This window comes from Lampetra planeri, chromosome 10, assembly GCF_965212315.1.
Source record: "Lampetra planeri chromosome 10, kcLamPlan1.2.h2, whole genome shotgun sequence".
Lineage (NCBI taxonomy): Eukaryota > Metazoa > Chordata > Hyperoartia > Petromyzontiformes > Petromyzontidae > Lampetra > Lampetra planeri.
In genome coordinates this window covers 13,679,928-13,702,657 of record NC_136116.1, presented here as the reverse complement: position 1 = coordinate 13,702,657, position 22,730 = coordinate 13,679,928, and the positions used below count along the sequence as shown (strand labels likewise).

General features: G+C 44.0%; 1 protein-coding gene across 7 annotated transcripts; it reads right to left on the bottom strand.

Annotated features, from left to right (window-relative positions):
• Positions 1-772: 772 nt before the first annotated feature.
• Positions 773-22,693, bottom strand: LOC144721061 (cytosolic 5'-nucleotidase 3-like). 7 transcript variants are annotated; one of them, XM_078598378.1, is made up of 11 exons: positions 22,577-22,645; positions 21,101-21,175; positions 15,498-15,584; positions 10,940-11,038; positions 8,866-8,935; positions 8,039-8,085; positions 6,300-6,385; positions 5,626-5,715; positions 4,531-4,693; positions 3,939-4,139; positions 773-2,839 (listed from the first exon to the last, which is right to left on the bottom strand). In XM_078598378.1, the coding sequence occupies exons 1-11, from the start codon at positions 22,607-22,609 to the stop codon at positions 2,684-2,686; spliced, it is 1,107 nt and encodes a 368-aa protein (XP_078454504.1). In that variant the 5' UTR covers positions 22,610-22,645; the 3' UTR covers positions 773-2,683. The 7 variants fall into 7 exon arrangements, with proteins under 7 accessions (XP_078454504.1, XP_078454505.1, XP_078454506.1 ...); XM_078598379.1 differs by lacking the exon at positions 21,101-21,175 and having other exon boundaries at positions 22,577-22,669; XM_078598380.1 differs by lacking the exon at positions 15,498-15,584 and having other exon boundaries at positions 22,577-22,644.
• Between the last annotated feature and the right edge of the window lie 37 nt (positions 22,694-22,730).

Sequence of the window (22,730 nt, the reverse complement as noted above, 5' to 3'; positions counted from 1 at the left end):
ATAGTGAGTATATAAACAAACAAGATGTATTGTAAGAGTCACTTTATTTTTCATTAATATTAAAGAAGTGAAGTTGCCTTTACATGCTTAAGCTGTTAATTTATTAATTGCATGGGTGGACCTTATCAATCATCCAGACATTTGCCCCCCCTGAGAGATTTTGCAGGAGCCGCCACTGGTGATATCTAACCGCCCCCACGCCATCTAACATGCACTGAACAGCACGAAGTACGGTCAAACAACCCACATTACTTACGTAATGTTTACTTACGTAATGTGGATTGACAAAGGGCTGTATAAATAACGATGGACTGAGTGGACGCGATAGAGGACGAGGGTTTTGACTGTGACATGGGGGCACTCACGACAGAGGCACCCTGGCCGCATGCCATCATCATGGGATCCATGCAAGCACGAAAACCACACCATACACTGCCACCTTCCGGACTGCTATCAAATATTAAGCATTCTAATACAAATCTAGATATTCTAATACAGTCACCATCATCACCACCACCACCACCACCGTCTCTGCCTTCGTAACTCCACTGCCGGATGAAGGCATCCCCGATCCGTCGCCATCTCGGACGACCCCACAACGTGAACATTGTCTCCAAGAGCCGTGCGCGCACTTTCCAAGCAGCTCCATCACCCAGCCACTGGGGCTGAGGAAGATGCCGGCAGGAGATGCATCTTGCTGTGTACAAGGATCTCGGCGAAGTCATGGGTGGTTGTTCAGGAAGGCACGAAGAACAAACATTCACGTCACCAATGCTTTGAAATATTTTTTTTATTTGTAAAAGTCATGTCTGGATGAAAAAACATGTTTAGATTGTGCATGTTTTAAAAACAATCAATGCCGATATCAAAATGACGTGATTATGTCAGCTGTTCACGTACCCATACTTTATGAATAACGCATTTCAGCCTCAGTTTTTTTTAATAACACGTACAAGATGACCGACAGCTTGGTTTTAAACACAAAGCAGTGAAACCCAGTATATGGATAACAGCTGCATGTGGTGAGAAGGGAAGAGGTGGCCCTCTGGACAACATTCGTAATAATCATTGAACAGTACCAGGAAGCTTCGGAATTGGTGACGACACATACAATACTGAAAAGTGCTTTTCCATCAAATACCCTGCAGGAAGATATAAAAAAACTGCCCCCTGGTGTTTTGTCTGCTTTATTGCATAATATCGTGCTGTGAATTAACGAATAACGTAACAGTGGCTGTTGTAGAGAGTTGAATCGAAATCTGTTTAAAGTCCAAGTGGACGAGACCCGGGTCCAGTCGTGGAGTTTGTGTGCCCACACTCCACGTGCTGACCAGTGCAAGCTAGAGGGCGGAGTGGGATGGTAGAGATCACCAAGCTCCACTGAATGTAATTATGGCCGCGAATCAAACTTGGGTTGCCAGGTGCACAGCACATAGCTAAGTGCGCGAACCACTGCACCACCACACCGCCACATTTGTTTATTGCGATTTCCACAATATTGTAATTATAAAAACGTATTTTCTTACGTAATTTAAATACATGTTCTAGCGTTCGATGCATTCATAACAAATTATACTGAAGTGCAAACAAAATACACGACCGTGTGGTTTCAATATATCGTTTTAGCTTTGACTGTTCAGGTAAATTAATAGATTTTACACAGCCGACAATCCTTTAGAAATAGCATCTGTAAGCAAACAGGTCCGAAGTGCGGGACAGATATTAATTTGTGTCACAATAAAAAAAACACGGTGGATTTTATTCGACTGGTAAAAGTCACTGCAGAAATGTATCCCATCTGAACTTTACACAGAGCCCATCGCTGGCAGATTAACTTGACCAATATTTACCATCACCACCCGAGTGCTGTACCTTGACACGTTACTCTACTGGTGGCAGTCCGAGCGATGATGCCGCATTTGAGAACTTCCCACCCAATTGTCTCGAATGTGACAATCCAAGCAAAACACATGCCACAGGGCAAACTCCGACAATGCCATGCAATCCGTCTAATCGTGTGCACGTATTGGACTATTTTAGAAATGAACGCCTCCCAACTGCCTCCACCTTGGATTTCACAGTCTCAGCAAGTGCAGGTTGTTTGACGATGCAACGAGTGGAAAACAATGACAGTGGTTATAACGCAGATGTCTTCATCAATACTGTGCTGTACTGGCCAAAATGAACACCACACAACACTCCCGCAACGACTGGCTCCGATGCAATTTCAGCAAAGGCGCATCACTAAATAAGCAAGAGTGCTGCATTCCGATAAACAAAACAATCAGCTGCACAAGTGACCATTGCGAAACGCAACGTGGAATCCGTTACTCCGACACGATGCAGAGGCCGCCCCTGCCAAACCCACCCACGAGGCCAACCAGACCTCCATTTAGCTTTGCGTAGGTGTTAGTCTTAATTAACTTTTCTTTTTAAAATATCACGCAGAAATAAACATTGCACCAATGTATTTATACATTTAAAAGTGCATCTAAAAATATTAAAGAAAGCATTGTGCGTTTCAGTTGTTGCAGTTTTCTCCTCTGTACCGTCAAGTGCATCAGATTGCATCAATAAACGTGACACCCATAAAGTCTGAAAAGGTTAAATGAAGTATTTCAATATAATATTAAAATTTAAAAAAACGTGCAAGCAATAACAATATTACCATTATTACTGAGTACTAGACGATACTGGGCGTGTCGCTCTTCTCCCCCGCCCAGTCCGCTTGAGTGCGTTTCTGCAGCTCCTCGAGGATGCTGTTCACCAGGTCCAGAGTCTCGTCACGAACGAGGACGATGTCATACAAGTCCATGTACTTCTCCAGGCTCTCCTCCACCTGCACCCGCCACACACACAGCGCCGACCATTCACGAGCGGCACCCCGCAGGCAACGCGGCGAGGGCTGGCGGGGGGGGGATTTCCTGCAGGAACGATTGCTGCACGAGTCGCCCGATTCTTTCGTGGGAATGCGACTCGGACAGGGATTCTGCCAGGTTCGATTCGTGCAATGGATCGGGATGCTATTTATTTGGTGTTAACTATAGTCTGCTGAGGCAGGTCATACCCAACTGTTACTCCATGTCTCCCACAAGGCAATTAGGGACGGTGACAGCTTGCAGGGGCCTTCATCCAGCAGTCTCTACATCATGGTGGTTGATGATGATGACGGCGACGACAAAGAGGATTCTCCATATAGCCAGGCACGGTGGCTGTGTGGTGCAGCGGTTAGAGCACTCAGTTCAAAAGTAGACGTTTTCAATAAATTCGATCGTGGTTTCACCCAGTGCCACATCCCTCTGGGTCAATAAAATATGAACCACTTCATGAGAGGTCAACAGTGATTGCCCTATGGGTGGCTTAACCCCTGTCGCAAAAACGAGCCATGTCCACCACTGGCTGTGTATGACAAAAGACTGCTGCCCGACCTTTATTTGGGAGGAGGACATCGGTCAACACAGCCTCTGCATGCAGGAAACAGCAACCTCGTCCATAATAAAGGATTTGGGTTAGATCGCTTAAATATAAATGTGTCGTTAACCCACCACGACCCGACACAGCCAATTAGAAAGGTTTGTCACGTAAATAAAACTTGCCAATTAGTTACTTCAGCACACAGCTGTATTGGAGAGTAAACCCACCACATTTACAATGGGAGTAAGTCGTTTTTCTGGTGATTACAACCAGCTTCATCAGGCGATTTGCCAGAATTGTGGGCTTCAAGTGAGAGCCGATCCACACCTACAACAAGAACGAGGAGGGTAAACGACACATTTATATTTACACGATCCAACCCAAAAAGACTACTTTATAAATGGTTAACATTGGTCGCGAAATCCGACGTGTTAAACATCAACTTGGTGCTTGCTGCCAGCGTGCCCCACCACGGCCGTCACGTTTCCCCGGGTTGAGAAGGACCCCCCCCCCCTCCCCCCCACCTTGTCGTTGAGGAATCCGATGGTGAGTTTGTTGTCGACGTACGGGACCCCGTCCGCCATGCGCACGTCACCCATCGAGTCGCCCATCAGGATGACGTTGGTGCAGTCGCGCTGTCTCTCAAAGTAGCTGGCGTTGGAGTGCGCGCTCTCGTTCTTGTTGTAGGTGTGGATCAGCTCCCCCTTGAAGCCTTGCAGGACGCCCTGCGAGACGCGGAAACACGACGACGCACCGTGGACGATTCGCACACCGAGTCGCAGGGATAGAGCCGGATCCCACCCGGGGCGTGACGTGTTGAAGGCTCCCATGCGATTAACGACGAGCGAATTAATTAACGGATTCTGGATGGTACTTCAATCAATTTGCAGAGTTTTCTACAGAACTAGTTCCATAAAAGCCACGCAGTGCTGTAACCGACCCGTCATTCGCATGAATAAAATAGGCAGACTATGCTTTCTTTGCATCTCCGTCTCACCATGTGAATAGTACAAGCATGTTTCCCACATCCCATCGGCGACACGGCCTTCTGGAGGATGCATCATTTTTGCCGCATCGACTCAACACAAGCTCGCAGCGATCGCTCGGTCATCGCACCTCCTCGTTGAAGTCCATGTAGTTGGAGACGATTTGCACGTTGGGGCGCATGGCGCCCGCGTTGTTCAGCACGTGCTCCAGAATGTCCCCCACGCCGGCTGAGAAGATGAACACCGCCACATCCAGCTGGTGCAGCGTTTCGAAAAACCGCGTGTGACCATCCCTGCGCCGAGGCGGGAAGCAGACACCGTTCGGTTGGAAGCGGCAGAAGTTTGGCACAACTGATGCCATTGTAACAGGACCATATGTTGTAGCGGGTATCACGTTTTTTTATTACGATAGAATGGCACAATACATTGGAATATCCTATTAAAAGAATACACTCAAACAGTATGTGTACAAAGTCTCTGTGAACAGTTGTTGTATCCTCACTGATTTGCAAGCCAAATCACACTGAAAGTCCAACCCTCTGTGCACGGTACAATGTTAGTTTCCTTTCGAGATATCATTATATCTGACATTTAAAAACATGCGAACAAGCATAGGAAATAATTGCCGAACAGACAATATGCACACTTTGACGTTTCTGCTGATCTGCAGTAATGAACACGTTACTATTCTGTAGCTCCACTCTGAACCTTGGCCTGCAGGCGGAATGAAAACGCAAATGTTGCGAGTGAAGGAGTGCTTTCGCTCGCAATGCATGCACGCTGTTGCAGTGCTAAATGTGGGCGGGCATGTTAACGGCCACGTGCAATGCTTGCAGGCACTCTCTATTTTTAGAGTGAAAGGGTGTAACGGTACATGGGGATCCGCTTTTCCAGTCTCCAGTTTTCCCTCACTACACCAAGCTTCCCACGGGTGGCGGCAGAGAGCAAATAAAAAGGAATGCGATCCCACCTAATTCGTTTGCTCTCAGAATCAGAACATTACTTTACACTGGAGGAATCCGATGAGCTGTGAAGCTTTTTTTCACAGATGTCCACCCACCTTACCTCCGAAACAATGAATAACTGGTGGAGGACAACATGGCTGTCACAGATCCAATGCCCGTTGGAGGAGCCACTCCAGTCACATTACATTCTGGTCATCCCTACACAGCACTGCTGTGGCCTGTGAAGCTGGGACGGTTGGGGTGAGTGCGTCGATGCTTACCGGAGCTGGATATCAGACTCTTGCACCACCTTGGCCAGCTGCTCTTTTCGGATTTGCATGTCCACCATAAGGTCGTGGGACTTTGACCACCTGCGCAGAAAAACACAAACGCAAATTTTTGTGCAATTGATTGGATTGCGCTGGGATCGCTCCATGTTGATCACAGGCAATTTTTCGAGGGAAAAGTAGTCAACAAAAAATACAACACCACTCTGAGGTTGACACAACGATTACCACTTTGTGAGAATTCAAGACCGGCTGTCCTGTGGAATGATTGTCGATGTTTACCAATGATGCAGCACAATAACGGAGTGCAGCACCTTCCGACATGAGTTTGATCAGGGGTATCGTCGAGGGACTCGACTCGTGCACTTTTCCATTCAATATTTCAGGGATCAAAACAAATCGAGGAGGTTATGGGAAGGTTCAGAGGCACGACCGACGTCAATGGTATTGGTTGTGCGCCTGCCTCTTCACTGCGAATATGAAAGAGTAATGCCCAATTTACAGCTTTTCGTGGGCTCTGGCAGTTCCTTACAGAATTACCGGTCAGACACAGAAGTTAACCCATCAATTACACTGAACAAAAATGAGGCACAACACAAATTATATAAGATGCATAAATACGATTAATACAGCCAATCGCGGAGACTTTTATTTTGTACAATACATACCAATTAACCATGAAAGGAATCTTTTCTTCAGCAGAGAGATTGGGGTTGATCTCAATGGGGTAGAACTTTGACTTCAGTGCAGCCATCTGGGGGAAACATTAAATGTTTATAATGCAAATAGAATGTCCGGCAGTCACAATTCATAAACGTAAACAAAGATGGCATTCAAACAATAAGCAATTAATCAGACTTGGGGGCATGTAAAGTTTGTATGTTATCTCCCCCTGTTCTGGATGACTTTCCTCCGGGTTCTCCAGATTTGCTCGCATAGAAAAAAATATACAATATCATTTTTATTGGCCAAAGATCCCAATGCTGACAAAGTATCTGCAAATCAGTCTCTTTGGTTATTGCACAACAGCAACATCAAAAACTTGGCAGGACTCTCATGAAAACGAGTCCTGAGGCTCAGTTTGGCTTCCCCGAGTAAAGCATGCATGATAATAAAAAAAACAATCATAACCACAATAATTCAGTGCTCTGCATCTGTGCTAATCACAAAAAAAAACATTTTAGATTGATTCTAAACGAAATATCTTCAAGTGATATACAACAGTGGGATGTAAGTAATGAAAACAGCAGGTGAAATAATAAACAAAAGAAATGTATCTTCACATATCAACAAAATGTTTCGAGTGTAATGGCCTACTGGCTTTGCAGACCGATTACATGCAGCAGAATATGTTTAAGCAAGCATACCATATTGATTTATGTGTGGAACATGCCCCCATGATTGAAAAAAAGGGCTATTGCCAATGACATGACAACACAAGCAGTGTTTGTTTATTGAGCCCAACTCTGCTGATGGGACCCAGAAAGTCAAAACCAATCCTGGATTTGCTTCCTAAAACAAATGCTGCTGGATAATGTTGGTTTTGAAAACCAATAGGCAGGACTCAAAACATTTATTTTATAAATACGAAACAATTAATGGATTTGTGCTTAGTTATGTAATTACCTATGTTCTACTAACATGCATAATGAGTTTCAATAAATAGTCACGTCAGTGATGAAGATGAAATTATGTCAAATAGATGGCAAGTCTTCATTAAAAAATTGAATCAACAACTATATCATCCATAAGAGGTTTTTTGGTTTAGATCGCGTAAATATATAAATGCGTCGTTAAAACCCGCCACCACTGGATACAGCCAACTGGTAAGGGTTGTCACGTAAACAGAACGTGACAATTCATCACTAATACAGCACACCGGTGTGTTGGAGAGCCAAGCCACGACATTGACAATCTGAGTACGACGTTTCGCCAGTAATTACAACTAGCTTCATCAGACGACAGCCAGATTTGTGAAGTCCACCCGTTTCGTTCCTTATATAGAGGCGTAGATGTGGTGACCACGCTTCTGCGTTGTATATTTTCCTGTTATAAGGCAATGGTATAACAACAAATGCGGCGAGTTTGTCTTGATTTGAACTGTGATGGCAGGCATGCACACGCAGAGTAGAAGCGATGTGTCTCGAGGAAGCTGTTGAACAGGAAGAAAATGCCAGCAATGCGGACAAAAAGTGGGCAGATATTCCACACAACAGCAGCAACAGCGCGGAAGGTGAAAGGTCGACTTGAGCGGTTTGACTGGTTATATCATGAAGAGGGTTACTGGTTACAGAACTGTACAGGATGGGGAGGTTTAAAGGAGTTACATTAGCGAATAAACTTAGATGGAGGGAAGCACGTGAAAGAGTGAAACGTACAAAATCATCAGGATAAAAAGTGGACGTACCTGTTTCTTTATTTCTTCTGTCATGAGATTGCAAGTCTCAATTGCATCTGCAAAAAAAGGGACAAAGGTATTAAATATCAATGTCCAACCGGACAAGTACAGGCGATTAACTACACCCACATTCACGACTTTTATACAACGCCACCATGGATCGATTTATGGTGGCAGAAACCCGATTTACGACGCATCTTCCGACACGACTCGGAACACATTTGAACAGTCAGTCTGGTTTCTGATGTGACTTGGCGCGGAGCTTTTGTTATTCGAGTGTTTTTGTGGATTTTTTTACCGGTTGAACCCCACTAAATATGACTCGTAAAAGGAGTGTTTCTACTGCTTCGACCGTCTATGGGAAAATACGGTCCAATTTACGACGACGGAGTTTCCAGGAAGGCATTGTGACATCGTAAAGGCGGAGACCGCCTGCCTGTATTGGGTAAAAACCACTTGTATGCATACCCGTCAACCCGAACGGTTTACCCGTATTCTTGCACATGGAAATTGAGTTTTCAGGTCCATACGGCGTACAGCCGTTTTCATCCGGGCAAAAACATGTTATCTTGGTCTATTTGTTTGTGTTTCTCCCTTGTGATGGGACTTTGTAGGATGAACGTTGAGGTTTATAAGAGGCACGTGGTGACAACCGAGGTGTGAACTGGTCTGCAATGAGGTAGGCAGCACTGATAAGGGGTTGACAGCAATGTGTATGTTTACATTTCTTTTGCGCCGCACCACAGCCAGCCGTGCCAATCGTAGGTGCTCAAGTTCAACAACAGCAGCTGAGCAGCGATGATGGGAGCTATGCTTGTTGATGTGCACCCACTTACTGTGGCAAGTCGAGCACCTCTTTCCATTGTTGGAAAACCTTGTCAGTGTCATGTCAAAGTCTGTTATCACCTGTGAATCATAAAAAAACGGGTTTAAATGTGTGTGGGGACTATCATGAAAATATGCAATGTTTTGTCATCAGCCACGTGAGGTTAAACGGTGTTCAACCCACAATCGGAAGGGCTGAGAATTCAACTCTGTATACAGTGCTGACCGATCCCCAACTTACCTCCTGGAAAACCCATTTTGTGTGAAGATAAGCGGATGGTGGTTCAAATGAGATGCTGGCTACTGCCATTGGAACGTGGAATTTCCACCACTGATTTACGGCTACCAACGGAGATGAGTGCCCACCATTTGCATACGAACAGGCTTTTACTTGGATGATATTTTCGTAATTGTTATAAATCAAATGATTTAGATGATACGGAAGGCACAAAATGAGTTGCTCAAATGCACCCAGGATCTCAGAATATGTCTCATTAATAGCTGGTGCTCAGACAAGTTGGCTCAAAAGCTTACTCAAAATCCCACTCGGCCATCGAGCGACCTCAGAGCGATGTATAAGGATGCAAAAACACGTACATTGCACATATGCTTTCAGCCCAACATTTGGCACGTCAAGTTTAAGAAAAACCTTCTCCGGGCCACACATTTTCAAAAGCTACGATTGAAGTCAGTGTGCTGACCTCTGTTGCGAAGGTTTGCAATTTTTCTTCTGTGTGGGGTTCTCTCCTTTTTTGCAGATATGAATAAGTATCGACCTCTTTAGCCTTGCTCTCTGGAATGCAGCCAGACAGTGCGTCAATGTTCACCCGAGCTCGTGGCTTGCAAAACAATACCACACGCCCCTACATGTTGCCGTCTCTTCTTTACATAACGTGGTTGTATAATGAAGAAACAGAGTGGTTGTTTTGTCTTAAATAACACAACCGAGGCTTTAAATGGCTGCGAACTTCCACAAGCTCTAAGTACGACGGTACATTAGGAACACCACTGTCAATATGTTTTTATAATGATTGCTATATTTCCTCTTTTTCACCTGGAGATGACCGAAACTAACAAAATCAGGGGGCACATGATGAAGAGGAACTTCAAGTAGAAAATTATCTTTTAAAAGCAAAAGAACATCCTCAAGCTATTTATATACATTCATAGACTTCAAAAAGATGTACAAAAGATCTTAATGGTTGATTATGCAGAAAGCCATTGCCGCCGAGTTAAAATATGTGATGAGCAATAGAACCTGGACCATAGCTGGTTTATGGAAGAATACTCTTGACTTTCAGAAGCCATTTCTCTGATAGACTTGTGGCACAAGCGTCGTCTTTGGTTCTTTCGGTAAAGTCACGTAGATTGAAAATTCACAGATCACCACATTTCGATCGCAACACAAGCAACCGTCATCAGGTGAAACAAACACAGCAGTAGAACTGCTGACGGTTGCTTGTGTTGCGATCAAAACGTCGCGATTTATAAATTTTCTACCTACGTGACTTTATCGAAAGAACCAAAGAGCATGGATTCCTGCAGTCAGGAAAGCTTCAAATCAAGATTGACACAAGGGTAGTGTAAAACACCAAGCGTCACATGTGACTTAGGAATGAACAGCTCCCTGTCAAGAAAGATGGGGGCTTCCTTGTTCACCGTATCGGGTCGGCTCGTGGTCAAAAGCGGTTCAGGTTGTCCAGTTATTCCATAGGGATGAGCAGTCACAATGATGACGACGATGGGGATGGATGGGTTTATATCCACGGATAGAAGGTTCCTCAGCAGTAGTTGCGGAAGGTTTTAAACTGATCAAGTTGTCCGAACGAAAATGCCGACAACATAATTAACCGGGAAGTGTTGGCAAATTCATCCACGATTATCCATGCATCTTCACATGGATATGAGGAACAAAAATGTGGATGTTTGGATTGATATAGTCACAGAAACATGTCAAGTAAAAATGAGGACAACTCTTGTATGGCCACATTGCCAAAACTGAGTTCAACTTGTCAGAGCATTGATTGAGAGGTGCAATGGTACACAACAATTAAAATCGGAGTGGGTCTCTAAGCTGCCCATTACCTGTAGCTTTTTGGGACCACCACTGATGAGGCAATCCACGATCTGTTGCACGCGTGCTGGATCCTTCATGTGGACCTTCTGATCCGCAAAAGCCGGCATCTGCACAAAACAAACACACAACCGTTAGCAGCAGCACACCCCCAGGCTCCCATGGTCAATGACGTTGTTGCTGTAAGCCCGTGTGCTCTGTGAGCAAAGATTGTTGGATCAATGTGTCACATTGATTTGTAAAACGTCCTACTGTACAATATTGTGAGGTGTCTAGCATGCATGAACTTCTTTTGCAACGTGATAATCGGAGGTACGGGAAGTATTCAACAGCACCACACAGAACTGCTTTTTGCGTTTAGTTTGTTGACCATCCCCCACTCCAGAAATGAGCACGGTTGGCTACGTACAGTGCGAAAGAAGTTCAACATGCACACGTGAACCCATATGTGCAAGCCTCTGAGTGTTATCCACTGTTTTCTCAGAGTACTTTGGGTTTTCTCACACGTGCAAAGCACTCCTGTGAGTCAAGCACTCTTACCACAGCACCATCCGGCTTTAGCACAATACAGAACATATTAATTTACAATACACATTAATTTCCCCTCATAGTTTCGATGTGTAAAGCTGCCTGGCATATCATGCCTGTGGTGTGTCAGGTTGCAGGGCACACACTTTAGCTGGGCTATTGTAGTTGCTTAGCTGTCTTTAAATATAGAAATTAAATACACAACAAAAAACAACTTTTTGATTGGCAATTGTAAGGCGCTCTTTAAACAAGACATATATATATGTAATTATAAAGCACAAGACTATACGGTATATGTGAACACAGAAGGAAGATATTTCAGCGTGCCATGTTTTTTGGCAGTCGTATCAGTCCCACAAAGGACCATCGTGTCCTCGGACATCAAAATAGCAGAGATGCATAGATGCAGTAGCATCAACATTCTCAACGAGTTACGGTTGAATTAAAACGGATGACAGGTAGCTGAGAAACAATGTTTATTCTGCAGGTGAAGCTATTGGAAGTGGCATTGATAACTCAATGAATTTCCATTATTCAGCTATGGCTAGTTGCATTAAAATTGTGTATATTGGCGATGATGTGGTCAAACAATTATTGGCAGCCATAAACCAAGAGTGGAATTCGACATTTCTACGGCAGGGCCATTACACAGATAGGACAACCACTCTTCCAACAACCCAGCTGGGTTACGACAATGTAATACAATTGTTGCACCTTGTGAATTAAGACGGGATCTTTATTAAAACCAAAACAATACGACAGCCATGATGAACCCCACAACAGGAACAAGAGAATCAATAGCCACCATCAATACTGTAGGATGGAAAATACGAATATCACCTATTGGTGGGGGAGCACGACTCAGGCCTGGGACAGTTCTCTAACCGAGAAATTACAGCTTTCATTAGACACGAGGAACTTATGGTAAGCGTAGAGACATCATTGTATTTGTGCATCATAGTGGAATATGCTTGCAACACTGCATTTGGCACACGTACATTTTTATTAATTATCTGAAGGTATGGGCATAAAGATGCTCAGGTAAAATTACAATGGGCATGTTTAAATGAGTTCAGGCCTCGAATAATATTATTATATATGTTCAATAAAGTACAACACTCTCATGGTGCTAATCTCTCATGAACACTGCTGTTGTGCGCATATGCGGGCATGATACTCTTATGCGGCGACGGAAGCTCATTCATGCTAATCTCCCTCCCTAATCCCTCTCTCCCTAATCTCCCCCATTAACACAACTGACGTGCTTACGTACGTGGATGGAATTCCTTTCCAGCTCAGACCCCGCTTGCTTGCCCATCGCCACATATATAACCTCTTGTTGTAACGGCTCTCTCGCTGGTTCAGCAGTTCCACTGCTGGATGAATTTTTTTCCGCCTGAGGACGACCGCTTGTGTTGCAATCGAAACGTCGTGATTTATTTTACCGAAAGAACCAAAGAGTATAAAGTACAACACTTTTTTTTTTTTACAAAATCAAAGTTAAGGTGGTGTCCGTATAAAATTAGGGTGGGGGCATTGCTCGTCTCTTGTTCGCAGGACATTAATCATACAGAATCGGAATAATTATTTATCCTGGAGGAATCCGATGAGCTAAAACTTTTTCACAGATGTCCAGTAAGGGTGAGTCAGAACGTTATACCAACAAACAATACAAAAACACAAATAAAACTAAAATATCCATTTTTTATTTTACCAGGTAAAGCCCACTTAGGTATTAACTCAACTTTCAGAAGCGACCTGGCCAACAACTGTTGACTTCCCAAAACGTTGCACTGATGTATTGATCCGAGTGGAACCCCAACAGGTTCAACTTAAATATGTCCCATTGCAAGTCACGTGCCATAACCACAGCACCACTCCGCTAGAACCAAATAACACTACTGTAAACTGCGACAAAAGTTAAAGCATATATAAACTTTTTACATTCACATTAAACATGTCGTGTGCCATATTATGTGGTTACTACGAATACTCGACTCACGTTTAAAGGATTGAAGGCACCCCGACTCCAAACGCAGAGGAAATGTAAGTTAATCGTTACACTGCCCAAGCTGAAATGCTGTCAGACTTATTGCGCAGCTACTTATATGGGGCAGCAACAGAACACAGGGCGGAGTTTAATGGGGGAAAAAAAAGAGGACTCAATCGCACATTCCCATGAGTGATCAGAGTCGGGGAAAGGTCGAGAGACTGGGTATGCATTTCTGAGAAACACTGATAAGTATTGGAATTACACCAGCTTTGGTGGCTGCTCTGGAGAGAAAAGACAGCTTTTTTTTTGCTTACCAAGATCTGCAATATATTTATGATGGAAATCACACTTACCACCAATAATATATGTAAAGTATATGACAGAGTCCTTGGGGCTTTTTTCAAGAGGGTCATTATATGCGTGGGAGGAAACCAGAGCCCCCGGGGAAACCCACCTAAAGGGGCAACACTCGATCCCCGTACGGATGGAAACCGATGGAAAGTTAGAGAGTGGTTAGTGTTTATTCGAAGCTTGTTTGTGTGTGCCAAGTGACCCATAGTCCCTGGAGGTCCTATAAAGTATTTAGTAGGTCGCCCTGCTTTCCGTATCACATTAAATAACGCGAATCCATAATAGAGGTTTTTGGGTTAGATCGTGTAAATATATAAATGTGTCATTAAAACCCGCCACCACACAACACTGCCACTAGTAAGGGTTGTTACGTAAACAGAACATACCAATTCGTCACGAGTCCAACACACCAGTGTGCTGTACCAGTGACAAATTGGTATGTTAAAAAAAAGGTTTCAGTTTTGTTGCCAGAAAAAAGGGGAAAAACCCTATTCTTATATTTTGGTACTGGCAAAGGAGGTCTAATGATGATGGCACGTTCTGTTTACGTGACAACGCTTACCAGTGGCTGTCGGGTGGTGGCGGGTTCTAACGACACATTTATATATTTACGCGATCCAACCCAAAAACCTCGATTATGGATATTGGCCGCGAAAGCCTACGTGTTAAATAGCGTGAAGTAGGGATGTAACAATTCAACAATGAAAATAGACTGCTACGCTCATTACACGAGAATGTTGTTGCGCATGTAGGAGGCTACGTTCAACTGATATGCTAGTCGTATACAATTGTTTTTATATCACTACTGATTTAATAGATTCATACCACTACAAATTGTATATGAAATACAAGGGGGGAAACAATCAATTTGTGGATTTAAACATGACTACAAATTTTTTAAATTAATAAAATCTAGAGTGGGTGAATAATTATTCCTCTAATTACATCTGTTTTATTCAGCGAGTACAGGAACAATGAGTCCCAGGCTGAGTACAGATACTCAATGTGAATGTCTAAATCATCCTACATATTTATATTACAAACAAAACAAGTCCGGGCATGCTGAGGACAATAAATATACAGCTATGGGTGAAATTGAGGGTCAATGGGCTCAGATGTTTCGATCGCAACACAAGCTGTCGTCATCAGGCTAACGAGTCAGCCTCTCAAGGCCAACTGTTTGCAAAGGTTTGGGGACGGGCAGAGCCCAAGTGTATCAACAGCACCAGGTGCATGGGCGGTGCACGAGTGCCAATGCAGCAACAATGCCAATGCAGCAGAATGCAAATAGAGCAGCACAATCATCCCTGCACCGCGCTCCACACATCACACTGCTGACGGTGGAGGTTGATTGACAAGAAAACACAAGTCAACTCATGACTCAAAGTGGTTGATGCCGAGTCTATAACCCTTCTCTCGGTTGAAATTGTCTCTGTGTCTGTATATATGGATGGCTTCATGAACGAATCTTTGTTGATAGCCAGTAGGCTTGCAAAGTAGCATCGTCTTAGAGAAATAAATTTCGTGTGAGCCAGCCGCATTAAAATAATGATCAGCCACGGCAGAAGTATTGGTCCTACCGTGTTTCAAATCTGCCTTATGTTCACGAACAAGGTCTGAGACATGTCACTTAGTTTCCCCAATGTAACGGAGGGGGAAGAGACTCCCAAAAGGATGACCACTCGTATTTGATTGACCTTGAAAGGTGGGTTAAGGCAATCCTTGACCAGGGTTTGAACTAACGACCATCTGATTGTAGGTTGAACGCTCTGCCACAACACCACCTGATTAAATACAAAAACACAAGAGGGCAAACAGTTTTAAAAGCAAACATAGCAGCTCTGCTTGAACAATGTCCCCACATGCGATACACCGCCTGGATTTGGCTTCTACACAAATGCTTTGATTCACATTTACTCAGTTCCAAGTACACAAGCCTTCCAGGCACTTAAGCCATCATTACTCTAGCACACAGCGAGGGAGGACAACCCAACTGGGAACAGCCAGGTGCATGGCTGCAGGCGCTATTAATATTTAATTTACTCTGTCCGTTTTGTATTTTCCTACACGAAATTTCTCACAATTACTTTGCACAGCAGCAGCAACAAGAACAACACAGGGACCAGCATGCACGGCACTCATGTAGCCGTCATCCATAACTAGCGCATCCCGCTCGAGGGTGGAGTTCTGGCTGGTTTCTGAATTTGTGCCGCTTCCAGTCGGTCCAAAAGTGACACGAAAGTAATTGATTTTTGGGGTTCGATTTGCAGTGTGGATTGGGATGGCTTTTGCAACTCTTCTGAAGCTCCAAAACCAACTGGCTCCAATTGTGTATTTTCAAAACTCACAGCCGGCATATCCTGCAGATATGAGGGAGGGGGAAGGGGGGCCGGTAAGCACGCACACAAATTAGCTGAAGGTTGTGTGATGCGGGTCCTTGAATGCCTGATTGCCTTGCAGTTGAACCCCCATTTGTCCTCTGATTTTCTGTATCAATTTCAGTCAGGGTTCAGGGCTGGACACACCCACTGAGACAGCTCTGGTTAAAGTGGTGAACGATCTTTTGATCGCTCCTGACTCTGGCTCACCCAGTATTCTTGCTTTGCTGGATCTGAGTTCAGCCTTTGACACCATCGATCATGACATCTTGACTGATTGCTTGGAAAGCATCATGGGGGTTTCAGGAACTGCTCTCCGTTGGTACAGATCTTATTGAGTTTAATTGGGAACAGTTTGTATCCATGGGAGATTTTAAATCTGCTCCCAGCCATGTTTCATTTGGGGTTTCTCAGGGTTCAGTTCTTGGCCCTCTTCTCTCTTGTATTCATATGGTCCCACTCGGTCATTTGCTCTGAAAAATTTTTTTACTTGCATACCGAGTCCGATATCCCTTTGTCTGCCTCCATGCTTACTTTGGCGCTGGCTTCCATCAAAAGTTGGTTGCAACAAAACTTTCTCTAATTGAATGGTGATACTCGTTGGGTCACCGCACCAACTTCATAAATCTGCACCCTTCAACATTACGATAGACGGCCGTGTAATCAGTTTGGCACAGGAAGCCACAAATCCAGGGGGCATCTGTGATCCCACATTGTCCTTCAAGGCTCATTTTAAAAAGATCACAGACTTAATTTTTCCGTCTTCGGAATATCTCCTGTACCTGATCCCTTCTCTCTGCCTCAGATGCAGAAAAGCTGGTCCATGCCTTCATCTCATCTCGTGCTGATCAATTTGGATCATGTTTAAAATGCGGCTGCTCGGGTGTTAACCAGAACACTTTCTTCACATCATATTACGCCCGTTTTTACCTCCCTACATTGGCTTCTAGTTTCCCATAGAATACAGTTTAATATCATATTGCTAACTTACAAAGTAGTGACCCATCTTGCCTCAGCCTACACCATTGCCATGCTGCACCCATGTCTCCTCAAGGTCCCTAATATCTGGGGATGCAGATCTTCTGTATTCTCAGGTCGAGGTTTCGGTCTATGGGTGACCGAGCTTTTCCCCGTGTAGCCACCAGGCTATGGAATGCTCTTCCACGCGATATCAGAGGGATCTCCGAGTCTGTGGACATTGTAAAAATGCGACTTAAAACCAATTTTTAAACTTGCGCTTCTTACATGTTTTTGTTAATTTAGTAAATGATCCTTAAAATGTATTTATATATGTTTTATACCGAGTATCTGCTGCTACTGTCCTGTACAGCGCTTTGAGATCCTTGATGAAAAGCGCTATATAAATGGATTACCAGGTAGGTGTGCGTGGTGACGTCATCACGCACGTGTGTACGGTGACGTCACTACCACGTGCGCCTGCCAGCTAGGAAGCCAGCCAGCAAAAGTTTTTTTGTTTTCCAATGGAGAACTGTATGATAAATCCATGCCAATATGCCAATGACAAGTTGGAACTGGCGACAAAAATGCCAATTCATCTCTGCCACAATGACTGTCAACGAGGGCAAAATCTCCAACACTGCGAGTAAACTCCAACTTCGGTGGGATGAAGTATTTCAAAATTCCATACAGATGGATCGACAAGTCTACTGTACACGTTGTATCGCTGTCGACTGGCCACAGTCGTCCTTGTCTCATGCATGTACGAATTTGCTGCTTTAGAGAATCTCGTTGGATCTCAATGTGTTCTCATTTCGGTTAAAGTGACTTAAAATTCACAATGGTGGTGTCTCCATGCTTAATCCTGAATCAATAAATGGTTAACACTCCACAATCCCTAAGCAGCAGCAACCAGTCAAATCATGGCACCATTACATGATGACAGGCTGAGTCGACCCCAACCAACATGATAATGAATGAGCATCTGATTGTCAAGACACTGCCACAGTGCCTCAATGCGTCATCATACATGGTCTTTACACAAATGTTTTATTATGTAAAACATACAAATAAAAATACTGCAACAAGACAGTAGTTTGAATGAGCCCGAAAACATGTCAAAAACGTTTCAAAGGATCTGACAACGGCTGCAGTTGCACCCGAAATAAATAATTTTCAAGTGAATTATATAACGAACTCGATGTAATAAACAGAGGTACAGTATAACATGGATTGCATAACAAGCAGAGGCCACGTGGAATGCATTTGTGCAGTTATGACTGAGAAACGACGACAAACTCAATGCTCTGTGACAATTCTCAGTTTCCTTTTGGCAAAGCAAAGTTGTATTGTTTAACACTAGGCTTTCGTGACCAATATCCATAATCGTCTGAAGGAACGAAACAGGAGGATTTCTCCACAAATCTGGCTGTCGCCTGATGAGGCGAGTTATAATTGCTGGCGAAACGTCACGGTACTCAGATTGTAAATGTTGTGGCTTTGCTCTCCAACACACCGGTTAGTGCTTTACTAGTGACGAATTGGCACATTCTAACACGTAGGCTTTCGCGAACAATATTATTCATAATAAAGGTTTTTGGGTTAGATCGCGTTATTTATAAATGCGTCGCAACCCTCCATCACCCGACACAGCCAATCAGTAAAAAAAAGTGTCACGTTGACAAAAGACAAATAGTTCACTACTTTAACCCACAGGTATGTTGAAGAGTGAATCCACCACAACATTTACAATTCTGTTAACGTGACAAACCTTACTAATTGGCAGTCGGGTGGTGGCGGGTTTAATTACACATGTATATATTTACACGCTCTAACCCAAAAAAAACCTGTATTATGGATTAAAGTTGTATTATTTGTCACGGCCGATCACAGGGGGGTACACTTGTGCGAAATAACACCGCGTCACAAGATGTCCCTAGTTTACAAGAACAAACGTAACAGTTTCTAAAGCAACTTACCGGTTTCTAACAAAGTCGTTTACAGCTTCCTTTTTAGTGGCAGGTTGTTCAAATACATTGTAACATATGAACGGCATGTATGCCCTGCAATCATACAGATAGGGGCATAACTTTACTACTGAATGTACCCAACAAGTAAGCGCATGGTGATGACATGCAGGCAGCTGCTTGTTTTAGCTGAAATTCTCTTCTGTGTGTCGTTTCATTGCAATGCAGAATTGGCAGAACAAGGATGTTGAATATTTCTCCAGCTTGAGCAATGTAACGTGAAGCGTACGTGCCATTTTACTTAAATAGGGTTTTTTTGCTCTCACAAAGTCCTGAAGTCAACAACTTATAACAAAGATCCTCTGTTTTAGTTTCTACAACTACAAAGATGATGAAATACGATAGTTGGAGAGACTAGACGTGATGATGAACAAACTAAAATCAATTCTTACGCTCATATGTGCATTGGATTGTACATGTCATAAGTGGCTATTAAATATGTACTCGAATTGTACATTAATTCTACGTGATGGCAAAGGGAATTAAAGTGGCTAGACAAACGAGAAGCAATACAAACTAGCCAGTAAAAACGAGACGAAAAGTTAATGTCTAAAGTGGTTCATAATTTAAATTGCAGAATTGTGACATTTCATTGAGTTTTGCAACTTCATATTCATAAGGAAAGTGTGCTTAGAGACCTAATTTTCCTTTATTCGCAGGCAAAATTTCACGCGTTGAAATCTGTTTTAATCACAATCAAAAGGTTATGTCGTATCCCAGTTAGAGCTCAACTGCGCCTTGGATTATTGAAATATAAATAGGAAATCTAATACTTAAGTACCGTAATGGGATATCCCAACTCTAGGATACAGAGTCAAACTCTGGGATGCCCCAATCCGCGTTTGAACTGGATTGGCAAGTGCTCTGAATATTAAATGCTGCTACAGCACAATGATGGTTTTTAGGTGGTGGTCAGCAGAACATCCAGCCATCTTTATCTCCTTAGCAATCATAATAATAGACATACTGTACCAGCCACTGATCTATGGCCAAGTCAATGTTGGGGAACAGTCATGGAGAGGATCAGATATGAGTTTAAACTCGTGTGCACGCTTGGGAATCGAAAACACGTGTTCTGGGATTGCAGTGGAGAGAGGCCTAACCAACGCTCAACTGCCTCTCATAAGACAACACTATTCATAAAAAAACACGAATACATGCAGACAAATGTCAATTACACGACATGTATCGTAGTCTCAAGGTTATAAGACGCTCCGAAAATTGGGATGCACCTCAAACGTTTACCTTTTTATTAATCCAGAGAATACAGTACAGTAATTCAACCAACGATACTGTAACACACAAGTCAAGGCCATGACTGAAATGGGTAAACAAAATGTCAAGTAATCTTCGAGCTTTTTTTTCTCTCTCGCTCTCTGCTATGTTAACGGGGTCTACTCATTACGAAACCTGAAACGTACTCCCAAGTAAAGCGTCGTAGACACTGTTATTATAAAAAAAATGCCAGAGAGAAATGTTTGCAATAACACGAGTAAATGCATGGCCTGCATATTTATAATGTAAAGCATTACGTCGATGTTCAAAGGGGCCGGTCCATAAATGACGTCACGCACCTAGGGGGGAGGGTCAGACATTTGTGACGATGTGACGAGGGGGGGGGGGTGAGAAATGTGACGTCACATCAAAATGTGCAACTTTAAATAAATATAGACAACACGTTCTACTTAATTAAAGACTTTTTAATAAATGTTTTCTCCTACAACATCAGAGTGCAGCGGCACATTAAATACGCATTACAATGACAATAGTTTAAAGCGATTTGAAGCATTTTGGGGGGGGGGCAGAGCTTTGTGACGTCATATTTGAGTGGGGGTCTGACTTTTTGTGACGCCGTGTGACGATGGGGGGGTCAAAAATCGTCCAAAATCGCGTGACGTCATTCATGTACGGCCCCAAATCGAAACATATATCGAGTACCTTTGTCTGCACACGCGAAGGGAGTTTCATAGAAAGGAGTGGTCCGAGATCCATTTTACAACCCAGACCTACAAACTAGGCACACGCACACATTGAGTACTATTTAGGCGAGGCCGAAAGTGTTACGTGCCAAATCAGGAATCATTGATGGCAACAACAATCATGCAGCATAGAGTCGTGGCAAGTGATCAATATGCAAAGCAGCTTTACGATGACCGACCCACCACGAGTAGATCTTATCACTGCTGCACCACATGTCCACTCTGTTGACTATTAATACGAATGGCCCAAATTGGTTGTCATCAGTTACGTCTCGTTTCACATGGGAAGGGTCCACGATATTCATAGCTGCCAACCCGTGCCGTTTACCCCGTATTCTTGTACAGGGAATAATTATTTGTTTCTTTCGGTTAAGTCACGTCTAAAGATGAAATAATAAATTAAATTAAATAAGTTCTAAAATTAAGATTGTACAGGGAAATTGAGTTTTCAGGTCCATCCGGCGTACAGCCGTTTCATTACAGACATTTGTCTTTTTGTTGTCGTCTGTTTGTTTGTGTTTCTCCCTTGCGATGGGGCTTTGCAGGATGAACTTTGAGATTTGCGAGGGCACGGGGTGACCAATACGGTCCGAATTGGTCTGTAATAAGGTAGGGCACTGATAAGGGGTTGACAGGTTTGTATATTGGTGGTTACCAGGGAAGTTAAATCATATTAGTCATGCCAAACCAGCTTCGCCGCTATCAGTAATCATCAGTGCCTTCCCCCAAGCGTGTACACCACAAGCCACATTTATTTTAGCCTTGCTGGCGATCATGGGCACGATTGCACAACCGGTGTACATATACAAGCCAGCTTCAACTATTGCTGGTGACCATCGTGGAGTCATTATTTTTTCACCTACGTGACTTTACCGAAAAAACCTAAGCGTATGAATCCTTGCAGTCACGAAAGCTTCAAATCATTGGTAACCGTCGCCGTGACTTGGCAAGGCGCGGGTGTTATAATCACGAAGCGGCTTCACCCGTGCTGGCAATCATCAGCGAGGCCACCACGAGGGGAAGTGTTAAATAGACGACGCGCTGAACAACAACAAAACAACAACAACGACGCAAAGACAAAGATCCCCCGTGTAGCCTCGTTGTTGTTGGGGCAAGTGCTGTTCGAGAGTAGCACCCACTGAAGGCCGGCACCGTGGCCCACGAGAGGTTGGGGTGGACACCACCACGCGCGGCCGCCTTTGTCTCCCCAGTGGGGGTGTTTACACACCACGGCACAAGGTACCGCCTCTGATGAAGCGTCACCCACGGGTTAGGAGGACTTTAAGTGGCCGTCAGCGGGCAATCGAACTCGCAGCGCGCTCCCCATGCACCCACAACAACAACAGCAGCAACAACAACAGCGAGTGATACGCACGGGCTCGAGTGAGAACCCTGACCCGCTGCGACAAGAGCGGAGACGCCAGGCGGACCTCACCATCGCCGGCCACGGCGTCTTGGGCGTCTTCATGGTCACCTCCAACACCGCCGCAACCCTGAGGCGTCGGCGACTGTTGACTTTATATAACGGCAGCCTCCGAGCGCTGCGATTGGTCCATATGCATCACGTGCCGATAATCCACCAATCAGAC